Raw genomic sequence first — 19,367 nt, forward strand, 5'->3', positions numbered from 1 at the left:
TGATAAGAGGCAGTGTCGCTAGGTTACCACTCACACTATAAGATGATAAGAGGCAGTGTTAATAGGTCACCACTCACACTATAAGATGATAAGGAGCAGTGTTGCTTGTCACCACTCACACTATAAGATGATAAGAGGCAGTGTTGCTAGGTCACCACTCACACTATAAGATGATAAGAGGCAGTGTTGCTAGGTTACCACGCACACTATAAGATGATAAGAGGCAGTGTTGCTAGGTCACCACTCACACTATAAGATGATAAGAGGCAGTGTTGCTAGGTCACCACTGACACTATAAGATGATAAGGAGCAGTGTTGCTAGGTTACCACTCACACTATAAGATGATAAGGGGCGGTGTTGCTAGGTCACCACTCACACTATAAGATGATAAGGAGCAGTGTTGCTAGGTTACCACTCACACTATAAGATAAGAGGCAGTGTTGCTAGGTCACCACTCACACTATAAGATGATAAGAAGCAGAGTTGCTAGGTTACCACTCACACTATAAGATGATAAGAGGCAGTGTTGCTAGGTCACCACTCACACTATAAGATGATAAGAGGCAGTGTTGCTAGGTCACCACTCACACTATAAGATGATAAGGAGCAGTGTTGCTAGGTCACCACTCACACTATAAGATGATAAGAGGCAGTGTTGCTAGGTTACCACTCACACTATAAGATGATAAGAGGCAGTGTTCCTAGGTTACCACTCACACTATAAGATGATAAGGATCATTGTTGCTAGGTCACCACTCACACTATAAGATGATAAGAAGCAGTGTTGCTAGGTTACCACTCACACTATAAGATGATAAGAGGCAGTGTTGCTATGTCACCACTCACACTATAAGATGATAAGGAGCAGTGTTGCTAGGTTACCACTCACACTATAAGATGATGAGAAGCAGTGTTGCTAGGTTACCACTCACCCTAAAAGATGATAAGCAGCGTTGCTAGGTTACCACTCACCCTTGGTGTGTGAGTGTGATAAGAGGCACTGTTGCTAGGTTACCACTCACCCTTGGTGTGTGAGTGTGATAAGAGGCACTGTTGCTAGGTTACCACTCACCCTTGGTGTGTGAGTGTGATAAGAGGCACTGTTGCTAGGTTACCACTCACCCTTGGTGTGTGAGTGTGATAAGAGGCAGCATTGCTAGGTTACCACTCACCCTTGGTGTGTGAGTGTTATAAGAGGCACTGTTGCTAGGTTACCACTCACCCTTGGTGTGTGAGTGTGATAAGAGGCAGCGTTGCTAGGTTACCACTCACCCTTGGTGTGTGAGTGTTATAAGAGGCACTGTTGCTAGGTTACCACTCACACTATAAGATAAGAGGCAGTGTTGCTAGGTCACCACTCACACTATAAGATGATAAGAAGCAGAGTTGCTAGGTTACCACTCACACTATAAGATGATAAGAGGCAGTGTTGCTAGGTCACCACTCACACTATAAGATGATAAGAGGCAGTGTTGTTAGGTCACCACTCACACTATAAGATGATAAGGAGCAGTGTTGCTAGGTCACCACTCACACTATAAGATGATAAGAAGCAGTGTTGCTAGGTTACCACTCACACTATAAGATGATAAGAGGCAGTGTTGCTATGTCACCACTCACACTATAAGATGATAAGGAGCAGTGTTGCTAGGTTACCACTCACACTATAAGATGATAAGAGGCAGTGTTAATAGGTCACCACTCACACTATAAGATGATAAGAGGCAGTGTTGCTAGGTCACCACTCACACTATAAGATGATAAGGAGCAGTGTTGCTAGGTCACCACTCACACTATAAGATGATAAGGAGCAGTGTTGCTAGGTCACCACTCACACTATAAGATGATAAGAGGCAGTGTTGCTAGGTCACCACTCACACTATAAGATGATAAGAGGCAGTGTTGCTAGGTCACCACTCACACTATAAGATGATAAGGAGCAGTGTTGCTAGGTCACCACTCACACTATAAGATGATAAGAAGCAGTGTTGCTAGGTTACCACTCACACTATAAGATGATAAGAGGCAGTGTTGCTATGTCACCACTCACACTATAAGATGATAAGGAGCAGTGTTGCTAGGTTACCACTCACACTATAAGATGATAAGAGGCAGTGTTGCTAGGTTACCACTCACACTATAAGATGATAAGAGGCAGTGTTGCAGGTTACCACTCACCCTTGGTGTGCGAGTGTGATAAGAGGCAGCGTTGCTAGGTTACCACCCACCCTAAAAGATGATAAGCAGCGTTGCTAGGTTACCACTCACCCTTGGTGTGTGAGTGTGATAAGAGGCAGCGTTGCTAGGTTACCACTCACCCTTGGTGTGTGAGTGTTATAAGAGGCACTGTTGCTAGGTTACCACTCACCCTTGGTGTGTGAGTGTGATAAGAGGCAGCGTTGCTAGGTTACCACTCACCCTTGGTGTGTGAGTGTGATAAGAGGCACTGTTGCTAGGTTACCACTCACCCTTGGTGTGTGAGTGTGATAAGAGGCACTGTTGCTAGGTTACCACTCACCCTTGGTGTGTGAGTGTGATAAGAGGCACTGTTGCTAGGTTACCACTCACCCTTGGTGTGTGAGTGTGATAAGAGGCACTGTTGCTAGGTTACCACTCACCCTTGGTGTGTGAGTACCCCTCGGCGGTCACCTTCCACTGCACTAGTACCCCCAGCGCGGCCAGCGCCCCCCAGACCCCCAGCGCAGCCCAGGTCACCCAGCAGACGGGGGTGTCCCGGGGGGCCGCCTTCAGCCGCTCCACCACGTACATAACCAGCCCCAGCAGCTCCGCAAAGTAGTCCATCGCCACGGTGATGGCGGCGGCGCCGAAGCAGGCCGTGCTCAGCGTGGTGAAGAGGCGGGGCCACTGCAGCGTGAGCACGGCGCAGAGCGTCCCCGAGCCCAGTAGGAGCCCCAGCGGGGCCCAGACGGAGCGCGGGGGGGCGGAGGACAGCTCCTCCAGCCCCACCAGGAGGGCGAGGGCCAGCAGGAGGCCAAGGAGTAGCCCCACCAGGAACAGGCCCACACTGCGCACCAGCATGGCCACCAGGCCGCACAGCAGCCCTGCCCCCACCGCCACGCCCACCGCCGCCTCCGGCCCCAGGGCGCCGTCCGGGAGGGGCTGCCGCACGCACAGGAGGAAGACCACCGCCGAGCCGAAGAGCAGGCCGGTCAGGAACATCACCGCCTTGAAGCAGCGGTACCCTGGAGGGGGGAGAGAGGGGGAGAGAGGGGGAGAGAGGGGGAGAGGGGGGAGAGAGGGGTTATTATAATATAAAGAGCAGCCGGTCAGGAACATCACCGCCTTGAAGCAGCGGTACCCTGGAGGGGGGAGAGGGGGGAGAGAGGGGGAGAGCGGGGAGAGAGACAGACAGACAGAGAGACAAACAGGCAGACAGAATCATCGAAGAAGCAGTACACGATGCCGAACAGACAGACAGACAGACATACAGTCAGACAGACAGACAGACAGACAGACAGACAGACAGACAGACAGACAGACAGACAGACAGACAGACAGACAGACAGACAGACAGACAGACAGACAGACAGGCAGACCGACTCACCGAAAAAGCAGTACACAATGCCGAACAGGACCCCCACGGCGCAGACCACCGATGGAACCACGCGGTGGCGCCCTCCCGGGCTCTGGCACACCCCCGCCCCCACCGGCCGCAGAAGCTCCGCCTCCCCGCCGGCCGTGGCCCCCTCTGTCAGCCCCGCCCATGTGGTCAGGCTCTCCGTCGTCATGGTGCTCGATTGGTTAATTGGAGTTGGAGACGGTGGAGGAACGCGATTGGTCTCCTGAGAGAGATGGGGGCGGGGCTGGGTGTTAGGAGGGGGGAGGGATCGGGTCGGATGGGGGAGGGCACTAGGGAGACCGTCTCAGCCGCATGACGCCACCTGAGGGGGGAGGAGGGGAGAGAAGAGAAGAGATGGATTAGGCTCTTCTACTGACAATCAGGTGTGATGATGTCAAATCGTCTCCTGATTCGTTCACATTAATGTTCACATTGAGGGCGTTTATCAGACGCTGTAACCCAGAGCGTCTTACAATAAGTCCATTAGTCAGAAGAAAGAGAAACAATATATCTCTGTGGGTACAGTAAGGATGTTTGTAGAACCAAGGGCCAAGCGATTCCCCACTTCCTGATGTTAGCCTCATTGGTTTAGTCAAATCTGTGTTCTTCTTCTGTGGTTTAAAGGCCGACGCCAGAAGCAACAGGATCAACGCAAACATGTTTTACACAATCAGACTCCCCACTGTCTGTGATAGCTTAGCCTCTGGCCCTACCCTAACCCTAACCCTAGCCTCTGTTCAGAGTACGGAGGCCTAAATGGTGAGGCTCAGATTAATCGAGGCTAGCCTCTGTTCAGAGTACGGAGGACTTACTGCTACCACCACCACTGCTAGATACATGAAGAACAGAGGTTCAGAAGACAGGACGATTTTCCACTGCTGCAGCAGTAGGAATCCATCAAGGTGAAGGTCAAGTGTGTGTGTCTGTGTATGTTTGTGTGCGTATGCATGTGTGCATGTGCATGTGAAGCTGTGTGTGTGTGTGTATGTGTGTGTGTGCATGTGCATGTGAATGTGTGTACGTGTGTGTATGCGTGTCTCTCCGTGTGTGTGTGTGGGGGGGTTTCTAGGTCAAACCGGCCGTTCGTTATGCAACCTGTCTGTGAGGGGGGGGGCTCATGGAACATACATCACACTCCCAGACTGGTCTAGACCGTCCGGAGTTCAACACAGAGCAACTCACAACGGTTCACACACACCCATTCACACTGTCACAGCCCGACTCAAGGGAATGACAAGGAGGAGACCACACATAGCTTTAAGTTTAACAACCATAGTTTATTCAACCAGCCTAACGTAAAGTAAGTTAAAATGATGCGTGTAAATCAGTAATCAGTAATGAGTGCTGTGTGTGGATGAGTGGAGAATGTGATGTATGTGCAAAGCAAAGTTAACTTTGGGTTACTTAACGTAATCCCCGGTTCTTTGATAACAGAGTGAGGTGTTTCACTATGAGAATTGCCTCGGCGTGACCTACTATGGAAGCTCCAATTACACCACGTCTGTCCTTGACAGACAGGTCGTACTGTGCCACGGGGCCCCGCCCCCTGCAATTATACAGTTGACCATCCCTCCTCACACCATTCTATACCGGTTTCTTTCTGTGTAAATGCAAGGAGGGACGCGTTGATAAAACACCTCACTCTGTTATCAAAGAACCAGGGATTACTTTAAGTAACCCAAAGTTATTTTTCTAACTTCGTTCAGTGTTTCACTATGGGAGATATAGACCACTCCCGTATTGCATATGCCTCCCGAAGCCATGCAAATTCCACCAGGCAGTAATATTACATGGAACCTGGTGAGACTGTCTCCAGCACTGCTTGTGCCACAGAAGGCCCTGAGACATCCAGTCTATAAAACTTTACAAAAGTGTGAGGCGTAGCCCAGCTCGCCGCAGCACAAATGTCATGTACTGACACCCCTCTGAATAAGGCCCACAAAGTAGCCATACCCCTTGTGGAGTGGGCCCTCAAGCCATGGGGAAGCTGCAAGCCCCTACATTCATAAGCAAGAGATATAGCCTCTACAATCCAGTTGGACAGCCTTTGATGAGACAAAGGCTTGCCTTTATGTGGAGTGGCCCAAGACACGAACAGTTGATCCCCTCTTCTAAAAGCAGCCGACCAGCTCACATACACATGCAGTGCCCGCACTGGGCATAATGTGTTAAGTCTCTGCTCCTCCGCAGAGGTGAAAGGAGGCGGGTGAAACGCCGACAGCTCCACTGTGAGACACCCATAGGCCAACACAACCACCTTAGGCACAAAAGCTGGATTGGGCCGTAGGCAGACCTTGGAGGCCCCTGGACCAAACTGCAAGCAGGAAGGACGGATAGACAATGCCTGTAAATCGCTCACACAAATGGGTGATGAGACAGGGCGTCTAACACCACTGATAAATCCCCCAAAGGGACCAGGGGCCTGGAAACTGGGAGCTTGCGTCGCACCCCCTTCATGAAGCGACAGACCAAGGGATGCTGCCCTGCAGACTTATCCCCAAAGCCAACATGACACGCTGAGATGGCAGCTAGGTATACTTTAATCATGGAAAAAGCCTTACCCTTTTCCAACAATTCCTGTAAGAAACACAGTAGGTCCACCACGGAACACTGATATGGAATGGCGTGCCTCGAGTCACACCAGTCCTCAAAAACCCGCCACGTGCCACTGTAAAGCTGGCGAGTGGAAAGTGCCCTTGCATTCTGAATAGTGTCAACGACCTGTGCAGGTAGGCCTGCAGCATTCAAGTTCCACCTCTCACGGGCCAAGCCCAGAGCGCTATGCGGTCTGGGTGCGGATGGTAAATTTCCCCACGTGCTTGGGAGAGAAGATCCCTGCGCAGGGGAAGAGGCCATGGCTCGCCCGCCAGGAGTTGTATTATTACACGAGCAGGGATACTGCCTCCATCATGTCCGCCCAGCTAGCTGTGGCTTGGGACTGATGGGTGCTCGTTGAGGCTTTAGCAGTGGTAACCGCCATGGAAGGGTCCTGGTTGTTAGCCACTGTCACCCTCAGCCTCCTTTCCAGTATTTTCTCCGGCAGTGATGCACAGTGAGTGCATGAATGCGGGTCAGCTAGCGAAGTTTGAGCGTGTTTAATGCCCATACAAGCTATGCACATTGGGTGAGGGTCCCTGCCCGATATGGACGCGGAGCCCCGTGGCAAAGTCCGACCAGTCTGTCAAGGACAGACGTGGTGTAATTGGAGCTTCCATAGTAGGTCACGCCGAGGCGATTCCCATAGTGAAACACTGAACGAAGTTAGAAAAATAACCAAAAACCCTAAACCAACCATACGTCAAAGGAGAGAGAGAGCAAGTGGCTGACTCCTACAGTTTATATAGCTGGAGAGATCAGCCCACATGGGTGTTAGTCATTACACTGATCACTCAATCAGGAGGTGCCAGAGGGCTGTCACATCCCCCTCCATAAGAACGAGGTTCACCCCGTAACCTGAAAGACAACAAATGTTACATGGTGGAACCATAAGTTACATACCTAACATTAACCAAAAAACAAGCTTGGGATACCTTGTATGCTCAGGTGTGCCCAATCCTTACACACATTGTATCAGTATCAACACTTTTGTCCTCACATTCCTTCCTCCGGCATCCCTGAGACCCAGCAACCTTATAACTAGGGAGCACACAACAGGGATGAATGCTAGCAGGAGAGTGTAGCTAAGACAATGGTGCACGGGAAAGAGTATCAGCGGCTACGTTATTCTGGCCTTTGATATGTCGAATATCCAGGTGATAAGTCTGTAGAAACAACGCCCATCTCATCAACCGCTGATTCGGATTTTGAAGAGACCTCAAGAATGTCAATGGATTGTGATCAGTGTACACCACCAGCAGAGCACCTGCCCCAATGTTAACATCAAAATGTTGGAGAGCCCAAATCAATGCAAGAGCTTCCTTTTCTATTACTGGATAATGCAGCTGATACTCCTTGAACTTTTTCGAAAAGGAGCATACAGGTCTTTCACAACCGTTACTATTTGACTGCAATAAAACCGCCCCAGCCCCAACATTGCTGGCATCTGTCTGCAACTGGAAAGGTTTCCCCAGCTGAGGAGGAGCCAGGACAGGAGCTGAACACAGCTGCTGCATCACTTCCTAAAAAAAGCTGCCTGACACTCAGGTGACCAGTTGCACTTGGTTCTAGCCTTAAGCAGGTTTGTCAATGGGGCCGCTACAGAATAAAAGTTAGCACAGAAACACTGATAATAACCTGCCAATCCCAGGAATCTCATGAGCTCTGCTGTGGTGGAAGGGGCTGGGTAGACTTCAATGGCTGTAACCTTTGCCCCAACAGGCCGCCCCTCACCTTGTCCCACCACCTTTCCCAGATATATCACAGTGGCTCTAGCAAACTCACATTTGGCTTGATGGATAGTTAACCGTGCCCAAACCAGTCGGTCTAACAATGCCGTCATTCGGGTTAGATGTTCCAGGTGTCGTTGTATATGACCACATCATCCAAGTACACCGCACAACCACACAATCCAGACACAACTCTATTCATTAACCTTTGGAAGGTGGCTGGCGCGTTACGCAATCCAAATGGCATGACAGTGTAAGCATATAAACCAGAGGTGGTAATAAAGGAGCAAACCTCTTGAGCTCTTTTAGAAAAGGGAACCGGTTTTACGGTGTGCCCTTATTTTGATAGGACCGATGCTGGTTTCCGGTCTGTGTGTGTGTTCGAGGAAGTTTAAGCAAACAGCTTAACATGTCACAGCTCTCGTAGTGCTTTCAGTGTTTTCACACACAACATTTGCGACGAAGATGGAGCTTGCACTCCCACCACCTACACCTTTCCTTGCACTACCAGGCGAGCCTCCGGTACCTTGGCTTCGTTGGCTGGAGTCGTTCAGGACATACATCGCAGCTCTCGGACTGGACGAAGCCAGCGACCCAGGACGGAGAGCACTCCTCGTGCATTGTCTCGATAACGAGGCCCGACCAAAATGCAGGTGAGTCAGTCCAACACTATAAAGCCGACCTCCACAGCTTAGCCGTTTTCTGTAAGTTCGGTGATATGGAGGAGGAAATGATAGTTAATTATGTCACCGGATGATCTGACTCTTGGAAGAGCGTTGGAAATAGACTTGCAAATCGAGAAAGCTACCGAGCTGACATCATAGCTAGCTTCACGCGCTTCCCCTCAGCCCGCCCCCTTATCATACGCACTACGACAGTTTAATACAATCTTGCAAGTACCATCATTACAACTTTCTGTTTGATTCCATTTACCATTAACGTCACCTGTTTTGTCGCAATGACCACTCGTCTTATGTTTATATGAGGGTTGGAGCACCGCGTCACCAGGGTTTATATCAACGTCAAATCTTCCGGGTAAACTGGAAGTGACCCCGAGTTATTATATTTATTTTTATTGCTGTCTTTGTACATTTTGGCTATGCCAAAATATAGCAATGGTGCACAGTTTACATGGTTAATTGTTTCTCGCTAATTGAGGATAGAACGGAAGCTGTTTTAAAGCTGTTGTGTAACTGCTCTGGTAAACACCCCTGACGCAACGGGAAAATTGGTATGCACCAATTAGCAGTGGGGGTTAGGCCTACTTAGGCCGACGTTCAACAGTGGTTCGGGGGAGCTGATGGAGAAAGGACTTATGCCTGAATATTGCTCTCCTGTATTTGACTTGTTTAAAGGTCCGGTTTCTTGAAGTTTTGACTTATGTTTTTTTTTGGTGACTCTCAAGCCTATTTGGTACGCGAGTCAACCTTATGTATATATATATAGATTTTTTTTTGTTTTTTTGTTAATTTTTGTTCTATTTTTTTATCGCCTTAAGGGCCTTAAATTGGGATAAATAAAAGATCCCATCCTATCCATCGAGTGTTTTTCCATCTCGTTCAAGTCGCTCCAACACATCTACCCATGACAAGTCCCTTTTGGCCTATGCACCGCCCCTAGCTGTTTTTAGAAAATAATGTCCACCATCTTCGCTGGTATCCCAGGGTGGGTGATATTTCTGAACGACATAGTGGTACATGGATCAACACCTGCCGTCCATGACCAACGACTCACACGGGTGCTCGACACACTGGCCTCTCATAACCTCACACTGAATGGGGAGAAATGTATTTTCTCTGTGTCTGAAGTGGAGTTTGTGGGGTTTCGCCTGAGCCCAGGCGGCCTCACCCCACTTCATTCTAACGTGGAGGCCATTCAATGCCCTCCAGCCCTGCCCAAATTGCCTCTTTCCTTGGCATGACCGCCTACTACTTGCACTTTCTTCCCCAGTACTCCTCCACCACTGCCCCACTCCGGCTGCTCCTCCGCCTGCGAAGCTGTGGTCGTACAGCTGAAGGCCCAGCTCATCGCGCCTCCAGTACTCGCCCATTTCGACCCATCCAGCCCAACGCTTCTCACCTGTGATGCCTCCAACTACGCAGTAGGGGTTGTGCTGTCTCAGCTCCACAACGGCACGGAGCGACCTATTGCGTTTGCCTCCCAAGCCCTTAATTCAGCAGAACAGAAGTACTCCGTGGGGGAGAGAGAGGCCCTGGCCCGCGTCTGGGCGTGTGAGCGGTGGCATATGTACGTGTATTGCCGTTCATTCACATTACGTACGGACCACCCAGCACTTACAGCCCTGCTCGCAACGTCCGGTTCTGGGCACAGGCCTCTGCGCATCCACCGATGGTACGAGAGGCTTCACCAGTACAATTTCACGCTACAGTTCACACCGGCACGAGAGAATGTGGTGGCGGACTCACTGTCACGCTCCACGCCACCTCCAGCTGTGGACCCGAATCCAGACACCGGCGACCTGGACCTCATCCAGCACCTCCACTCCCCTCTCGACGCCACAGTGTCACTTCAAGAGCTCCAACAGGCCTCCGAACAGGACCCAGTGCTCTCACGGCTCCGCACTTTCATCCACTCTGGGTGGCCTCCAGCCTCCGGCCAACCAGACAGCCTGGCGCCTTTTCGCCGCTTTAAGGATGAACTTTTTTGCTGGAATGACCACTGCATTGCAAGGGGCCATCGCACAGTCATACCCTCCACCCTACAGACACGTGTCCTGTCCGTGGCTCATGAAGGCCACCTTGGCATTGTCAAGGTCAAGCAGCGCTGCCGGGAAGTGGTCTCGTGGCCGGGCATAGATGGAGATGTAGAGGCTATGGTGAGAGACTGGACAGCCTGCCTGGTGAGTGGAAAGACCGGTCCCCCACCAGTTCATCCCCTTCAGCCACTGCAGTGGCCAGCTGGGCCTTGGGAGCACATCCAAATGGACATTTGTGGGGAGGTCCGTGGCGTCCCACATCACCAACGATTCCTCATTGTGGCCTATGACCTGTACTCTAAGTGGCCAGAGGCAGTCTCTACTGGGTCAGTCACCACACAGGAAGTCATTGACTTTCTGGAGGTGCTTTTTGCTCTTTGGGGCATGCCCGCGACAATCAGTGTGAGCGGGGAATCAGACACATACGCACAGCCTTCTACAACCCTCAGGCGGATGGGGGTGTGGAGCGCATGAATCAGACGCTGAAGAACGGTATCAGAGCTCACTTAGCAGAGGGATTACAGTTCTCAGCAGCACTCCTGCGGACCCCGCTGCACTACCGAGCTACTCCGCATACTACAACGGACAGCTCACCAGCACTCCTGACGTTAGGGCGTGAGCTATCATTGCCCCTGGATCGCCTGCGTGTTCCGGCTCACCTGACATCACAGGGGGCCCAGCGGGAAACAGCTGGCCAGCTACGCGACCGAGTCTCAGCACGACAGCAGGCAACTAAACAGCGTTTTGACCGGTCCCATAGGGCCAAACACCCCAGCTTTCACCATTCTGGATTGGGTCAGGGTCTGGAGGTCCACACGGGGCCATAAGCTCCCGTCATTCTGGTCGGCACCTCTCCTTTCAGACGGAACGCGGTGGCATGCACGCCGCCTCCGCAAAGTGGAGAACTGGAAGTCAGTCGAGATCCCGATCCGGACTTTGGAGGCCCAGTTGATCCAGCAGCACGACCAGTCCATGCCCGCGCCAAACCGGGCTACCTCAGGGACTATGTTGTAGATTCCTAATCACGCTACTGTTCATACTACTGTTAATCAAATATGTGTTACAGGTTCTAAGCTCATCCAGACTGTTCCAGTTACTGAGTCTGGTCAGGTTCAAAATAGTCTTGTAACGATTTGTTCAGGCTGGACTGAAGTTATTCACAAATGTAATCCGACGGATGCCTACTACGGGTTTTCTAATTATTATTGTGTTTCACTCAGGGATGTGAGTTGTGTCTCCCCTGGGGAGGGGGGAAAATGTTATGTCTGCATGACAGTGTTTTACAGTGTGCCCTTATTTTGATAGGACCGATGCTGGTTTCCGGTCTGTGTGTGTTCGAGGAAGTTTAAGTAAACAGTTAAACATGTCACAGCTCTCGTAGTTCTTTCAGTGTTTTCACACACAACAGAACCTGCCAATAATCTTTTAAAAGGTCGAAATTGCTGACATATTTTGCTGCCCTGACTTGATCCACACAATCCTCCATCCTTGAAAGTGGATATACGTCAGGCTTTGTGACAGCATTAACTTTACGGAAGTCAGTGCAAGGCCTAAAAGTGGAATCCGTCTTTTTCACCAGCAGACATGGCGAAGACAAAGCAGAAAAAGATGGCTCCGCAATACCATTGTCAAGCATATAGTCTACCTCAGAATCTAATACCTCTCTCTTGTCAGAAGGAAGCCGGTAAAAGCGCTGTTTAATGGGCTGAGCATCCCCAACGTCAACATCATGCTCAATCAAGTGAGTGCGAGAAGGCGTGTCCGAAAACAGAGATGGATAGGACTGAAGGATGCTTACCAACTGATCACATTTACTGTCCTCCAAATGTCCCAAGGAGTCAGACAAGTTACACAGTGTCTCTGAATTCTTTAGGCAAGGTTGTAAAACCCCATCCTCTGACACATCTCCTTCCTCCTCAAGCTCTGTCAATACCTGGAATTTACAGGGGTTAACCGTGCTTACCAAGAGATAGGGGTTGCCACATGCTTTGGAATTACCCACATTCAACGGTGAATCAGACGACAACAACCGAGCATGATGGGGTTTCAACAGATTAACATGGCAGATTTTCGATGATTTTCTTTTGTTTGGCATGTCAATCGGATAGTTCTGCTCCGAAACCTGTTTCAGAACTGAACAAGGAACAAAAAACTTGGCATGAAATGGTGATTCAACCATTGGCAAAAATACTAAAACTTGATCTCCAGGGCAGAACTGGCGTTGTTCAAATTTATGGTCATGAAGCCTTTTCATTTTTTTCTGAGCGAGTTCCAATATTTCCTTAGCCAGCACACCTGCTTCAAAAAGTCTCTGCCTAAAGCCATTGACAAAGGTGATCAAATTTTGAGGGGGCCCTCTATAGTTAACGGACCCTGCACAGTGTGTGCAAACACAAGCTCATTCGGACTAAAACATGTGCTTTCCCGCACAACTTCTCTGGCTGCCAACAGGAGCCAAGGTAACCCAGTATTCCCAGTCTACCTTCAACTTAGTATAGTAAGCACGGAGCAATGATTTTAAATGTTGATGAAATCGCTCAAGTGGACCATGACTTTGAGGATGATATGCAAACGATTTATTATGTTTAATATGAAGTTGCTGGAGGACCTGGGCAAACAACCGAGATGTGAAATTTGAGCCTTGATCGCTCTGGATTACTTTGGGGATCCCAAACACAGAATTGAACTTGCTAAGGGCTCTAACCATTGACTTGGCAGAAATAGTGAGCAGTGGATAAACAGCTGATACCTGGTTGCCTGACACATCACAGTCAACAAATACTGACTACCCGATCTTGACCGAGGTAGCGGGCCAACACAATCAATAATCAAATGTTCAAATGGTTGACTTATCACAGGTATAGGATGTAAGAGAGCAGGTGTAATTCACTGGTTTGGTTTGCCTGTCAACTGACACGTATGACAGGTCCTAATGTATGCAGCTATCTCTTGTTTCAGACGAGGGCAAAAAGAAATGTCGCAGTACACGATCATAAGTCATCCTCACCACCATATGTCCAGCTACATTTTCATGAGCCATCTTGATCACAGATTGTCTATACTTCACTGGAAGCACAATCTGCTCCACTAAACCCCCAGCCAAATTCTCACCATGAGGGATCCACCTCCTCATCAGCAGATCATGATGGAGAAAATACACTGCAGAGTTGTTTCCCACATTGCGAGAAGACAAGGCCCGATCAAACAGTTATTTTATTGAAAGATCATCGTTCTGGTCCTTCACGAATTCTGCATGAGAAACAGACACAAGATCAGTTGGCCACATTAATGCAAATTCGTCATCCTTACCCTTTCCTGCATCAGCCTTTGACACGTCAACACTGGGCAGCACACTTATAGAACTAGTTACTATGCACACAGGAGACACTGACTGCTCAGGGACCTCAGACCCCTGTGCCCCTACAGGCGATGAAACACAAACATCCTGTGAGGTCACATCAGAAGCTGATGCATCAGGCCACATACATGCTCCTGCAAAATCATTGCCTAAAGTAATGTCAACACCATCTACTGGGAATGCTGGACGCACACCAACCTCCACGTCCCTCTGTCCCAAACTGCAGGACAACCACACTGTATGAACAGGCACAAAAACAGTGTTCAATCCCAATCCTCTGATTGGAACACAACTCCCTGTGTCCGAGTTTGGAGAGAAATACAAGACCGACTCCCTGTTGAAGGTATATAATGACCCAGAATCTCTCAAAATATTGACAGGAACCTTCTCAATGCTGTCAACTAGGGACACAAAACCATCTGATATAAATTGAGCATACCCTGAAGCAATTTCCGCTGCACTCAACATTTTAGTTTGCATCTGATACGGAGACACAATTTTATCAGTACTTGATCTTCTGCTACTAAGCGGAACAGCTAACCCAGCAGATTTAGCAGGCCATGTACTAAAACCCTTTTTAATTTTAGCAAGGGGCACTCATTCTTCCAATGACCCTGTCGCTGACAATAATTACAAGTTGTAATAGGTCCGTTGTTAACAAATGGCCGTTGGTCTCCCTGTGAAGAACCACGACTGAAATCTGATTCATCTTTCTCCCCGCTAACTCTGAATCTAAACCGTTGTTGACCTTGCTCCCCAAAGATACGTTTGTGTGATAAAACGTATTCATCCGCGACTTCAGCCGCTTCTTCAGGAGTTTTAACTTTTTGCTCATTGATATAAGTACCTATGAAGCTAGACTGCTTAAGTTGTTCAATAACATTAAGGTTACACAGTTTTTCAAAGGAAACAACACTGGATACCAAACACCAACGATCAAAATGTGTCACCAGCTCACTTGTAAACTCCACATGAGTTTGCTTCTCACCTTTTTCCAACTTCTGAATCGCTGCCTGTATGCTTCCGGAACTAATTCATAAGCCTTTAAGGCGGCTTCCTTTACCATTTTATACCTTTTGCATTGTTCTGCTGCATATGCTTTTTGGGCTTTACCTGTAAAAACGCATTGAAGCAGCGTTCACTATCAGGCCAATTCTGTGCATCAGCAAGACGCTAAAACATAGAAAAAAAAGTGTCTGGGTCTTTCTCATCAAATTTAGGCTGCAATCTTAGATTCTTAGTACAATCCATCCTAGACAAACCACCAGAACTAGTTATATCAGTTATTTCCATTTACCTTCTTTAACTAGATTCAGTTTACAAAGTTCTATTACAAGTTTTGCCTGTTCTGTTTTCTGTTTCATTACTTTAAACTCCAACTCCCTTTGTTGCTTGAACTTCTCATTTTTCATCTGTAACAACAGCAGCTCTTTCTGCTGAACCCCTGCTGAAACAGTTGTACTTGGTAACTCCTTACCATAATCAGCAGCCAGAACCCCTTCTTCCATCAAACTTGTCTTAAGGATGCGTTTTATGGTGTCCTTCAGACGAGTGGCTGCAATCTGAATCTTGAAATACTCTGCAATTGACAAAAGCTGATCCTTCGTGCTGCTATCAAGCAATGTCTCAGAAGGAGACCGAACAAATTCCTCTACCATAGAAGCCATACTGCTCCAACAATAGCAACCTGAGCCAACCAAAAAACAAGGTGCTATTTAGGTAGCAATGTAAGTATTAGCTAAAACGAACACTGGAGCTTCCCCTACCCTAGTCTAGATAACCCCCAAAAGCTAACTATACATCTCCTCCCTAGTCTTCGTGTGATTACCGGCGGGGGGTATTTCCTCACTGTAAACCAGTGGGTCTGAAAGCCCCTGCTATGCAGATACCCTCAAAACACCCTAGACGTGATTCCGAGCATATAGCTCTACCCACTTTCACCACCACATAGAACAAAAAGGATGCAAACAAACACATGTTGACCTGGTAGCGTAATACGGACTGAGACACATGTTGACCTGGTACCGTACGGCTGCAAGCGCTCCTCGCCCAATATACCTGCGGAGATACGAAGGCATATACGAAGAACCAGAGCTGGAGTGAGTGTGAGAGTGAGGCGCAAAAGAGGGGCTATGGTACAGAGTCAGAAAACACCTGGACATTCAAAGAGTGACCATAGATGGAGATGCTCCGTCACCATCGCCAGGTTCAGAAAGCGGCCCTATCGTCCAGCCTTGCCAGCTCTGCTGCTTTCCAATGTAAGATCTATCAAGAATAAAATGGACGAGCTTTTACTTCAGACCCACAGCAACTGGAAGTACAAGACATGCTCTGCCATCTGCTTGACCGAGACCTGGCCGGATGAGTACACCCCAGATGTGGCGGTCACTCCTCCCGGCTTTTCAACATACCGGGCAGACAGGTCGGCTAATCTATCACTCAAGTCTAAGGGCGGTGGTGTATGCTTCCTAGTCTATGTTTGATGGTGCACCTACTCTACCATTGTAACACAGTTCTGCTCCCCGGATCTGGAGTTTCTTATTGTCACATGCAAACCCTTTTACCTACCACGAAAGTTTGCATATATCGTGCTAATAGGTGTTTACATCCCACCACAAGCCAATGCTATCACTGCCACCTAAGCACAACATATAGCCGCAACTGAAACATCACATCCAGACTCTACCGTAATAGTTCTGGGGGGCTTCAATGACTGCAATCTGTCTGACGAGCTACCAAACTACACTCAACAGGTGACATGTCCGACAAGAGGAGATAACATTCTGGATCACTGCTACACCACTTGGGGTTACCGTACATTCCCGAGTGCTCTGCTGGGAAAGTCTGACCAAGCAACACTCTTCCTCGACCCGGAGTATCATCAGAAACTTAAATCTGTGAAGCCGAAGTCCAACATCGTGAAAGTATGGTCCACAGATGGTATCGATACGCTGAAAGGCTGCTTTGAATGCACTGACTGGAACATCTTTAAACACTCGTGTGTCAGCCTAGACGAGTTCACAGAGGCTGTTACGTCATTCGTCCGGTTTTGCGTAGATGACTGCATTCGGACCAAATACGTCAAGTCATATAACCAAAAAGGTTGCTGCGCTCTGTAGGAAAAAAGTTCTGCATTTAAGAAAGGAGGCAATGAGGAGTATAAGACTGCGAAGTATGAACTTCGTTCTGCTATCAGAAAAGCTAAAGCTGATTATGCGTTGAAACTGGAGCATCAACTTGCCACCAACAACCCCAGGTCAGTCTGGAAAAGTCTGAAGGAGATGACCAATTTCAAAAGAGGGCCTACTTCACCACCAGATGAGGACCCTGAGCTTCCTGGTTTGAGTCATCGGCAGTCTTCCCCTCTCCTCCCACCTCCCCCACTTCTCCCTTTGTCATCAAGGAGGCAGAGGTGTGCAAACTTTTTAAAAAACAGAAGGCCAGGAAAGCAGCAGGACCAGATCAGCTTTCCCCAGCTGTTTTTAGACAGTGTGCAGATCAACTGGCCCCTGTCTTCACTGACATTTTCAACACCTCTCTGCAGCAGTGTGTAGTTCCACAGTGTTTTAAAGCCTCTACCATCATTCCGGTCCCGAAGACAACAAAAACAACTGAGCTTAATGACTTCAGGCCCGTTGCCCTCACTTCAGTGGCTATCAAGGTGTTTGAACGCGTAGTAATCTCCCATCTTCAAACCATAGTATCACTGCTGATGGATCCCTACAAGTTTGCTTACCAGTCTCTTAATAGATCTGTGGAAAATGCCATCAACCTAGGAGTTCACTCTATACTGCAACACCTGGAGTCAAGCAACACCTATGCATGCTTGATGTTCATTGACTTTAGCTCAGCCTTTAACACCGTTGATCCACTCATCCTCTTCTCTAGCCCACAAGCCATGAACATCAACTCAGCTTTGTGTCACTGGATACTGGACTTCCTGAGGGGTAGAATTCAATCAGTCAGGGTTAACAATACAACATCATGCCCTCTGACCCTCAACAATGGAGCGCCACAAGGCTGTGTGTTATCTCCCCCTCTGTTCTCCATCACACTAATGACATGAGAGCTCACCATCACACCATCAGTCAAAATATTGAAGTATGCAGATGACAGTCCACCATCATCGGCCTCATTAGTGACGATGATGAGTCCCAGTACCACAAGGAGGTGAAATGGGCTATTGACTGTTGTACTGAAAATAAGCTCCATCTTAACGCCTCAGAAACCAAAGAAATGGTTGTGGATATGAGAAGGAGGCCTAAAAAAGCCCCGTCTATTATATGTGATTAGCCTATAACCTTCACTGACTCCTTTAAATTTCTTGGCTCACATATCAGCCATAATTTGAAATGGGACATTAACACCACCCACCTTATCAAAAAGGCAAATCAGATGCTTCATTTCTTAAGACAACTGAAAAAGTTTCATGTCAACAAAAACCTTTTGGTGTTCTTCTACAAAGCCATCATTAAATGTAATTCAACTTTATTTCGCTATGTATACAGATACAAGGAATTTGATTTGGTATTCTCCATGCAGGCAACACACAGTAAAACAGAAAGACAAAAACACAATACAAGGACAAACAGTACCATTATGAGCAATACATTAATAGGAATGGAGATATTGCAGTGTTAAATAAAATTAAAGTGCAATGGAGTCCAAGTTTAAGAGTTATTTAGGAGGGCTATTGCTTGGGGGAAAAACCTGTGGAGGTGGCGTGATATTTAGGACATAATAACCCTGTACCGCCGTCCAGAGGGGAGAAGATTAAACAGACTATTGGCAGGATAGGAGGGGTCAGCCGCAATCTTCACAGTTCTGTTAATGGTCCTGGCCATTGAAAGCATCATCACATCTTCATTCACCGTTTGGTATGGGAGCTCTGACAGTCGCACCAAGAGGAAATTACAGAGTTGTCACCAAAACCTCCAACATCACTGGTTTTGACCTTCCATCAGTCCACTCTCTGTATGCTGAACACAGCTTGAACCGAGCAACCAAGATCATCAGGGACACCTCACATCCGAGCCATGATCTCTTTCAACTTCTGCCCTCTGGAAGACGCTATAGATCTCTGAAGACTGGAACGACATGCTTCAACAACAGCTTCTACCCTTCAGCAATTAGACTCCTGAAGATTTGCAACTCTTCTAATTTTTTTTTAAATTTATCCCCTCCCGCTATTAATCCCCTCTCCCCCGACCGGACTGAGCTACAAAAAATACCACCAACTTTGTTGTGTGCCAATTAGTGTTTCTATTCTATTCTATTCTATTCTAACATGGACTGAGACACAGGTGTGATCATCAGTGAATCACCTGTAGCTCATCTCAATTGTCTTATTGTCCAGATGCTGCACAATGTGTGCAGCAGTACACACT

General features: G+C 48.3%; 1 protein-coding gene across 1 annotated transcript in view; it reads right to left on the bottom strand.

Annotated features, from left to right (window-relative positions):
• Positions 1-19,367, bottom strand: part of LOC307076535 (transmembrane protein 198-like) — a 45,570-nt gene that overhangs the window by 15,735 nt on the left and 10,468 nt on the right. The window contains exons 2-3 of the mRNA XM_079737573.1: positions 3,567-3,903; positions 2,620-3,204 (exon numbers count right to left, since the gene is read on the bottom strand). Of these exons, the coding sequence (XP_079593699.1) occupies positions 2,620-3,204; positions 3,567-3,750 (769 nt within the window). The 5' untranslated portion in view covers positions 3,751-3,903. The remainder of the gene's footprint in view (positions 1-2,619; positions 3,205-3,566; positions 3,904-19,367) is intronic.

Source organism: Pollachius pollachius (assembly GCF_949987615.1).
Source record: "Pollachius pollachius genome assembly, chromosome: 6".
Classification (NCBI taxonomy): Eukaryota; Metazoa; Chordata; class Actinopteri; order Gadiformes; family Gadidae; genus Pollachius; species Pollachius pollachius.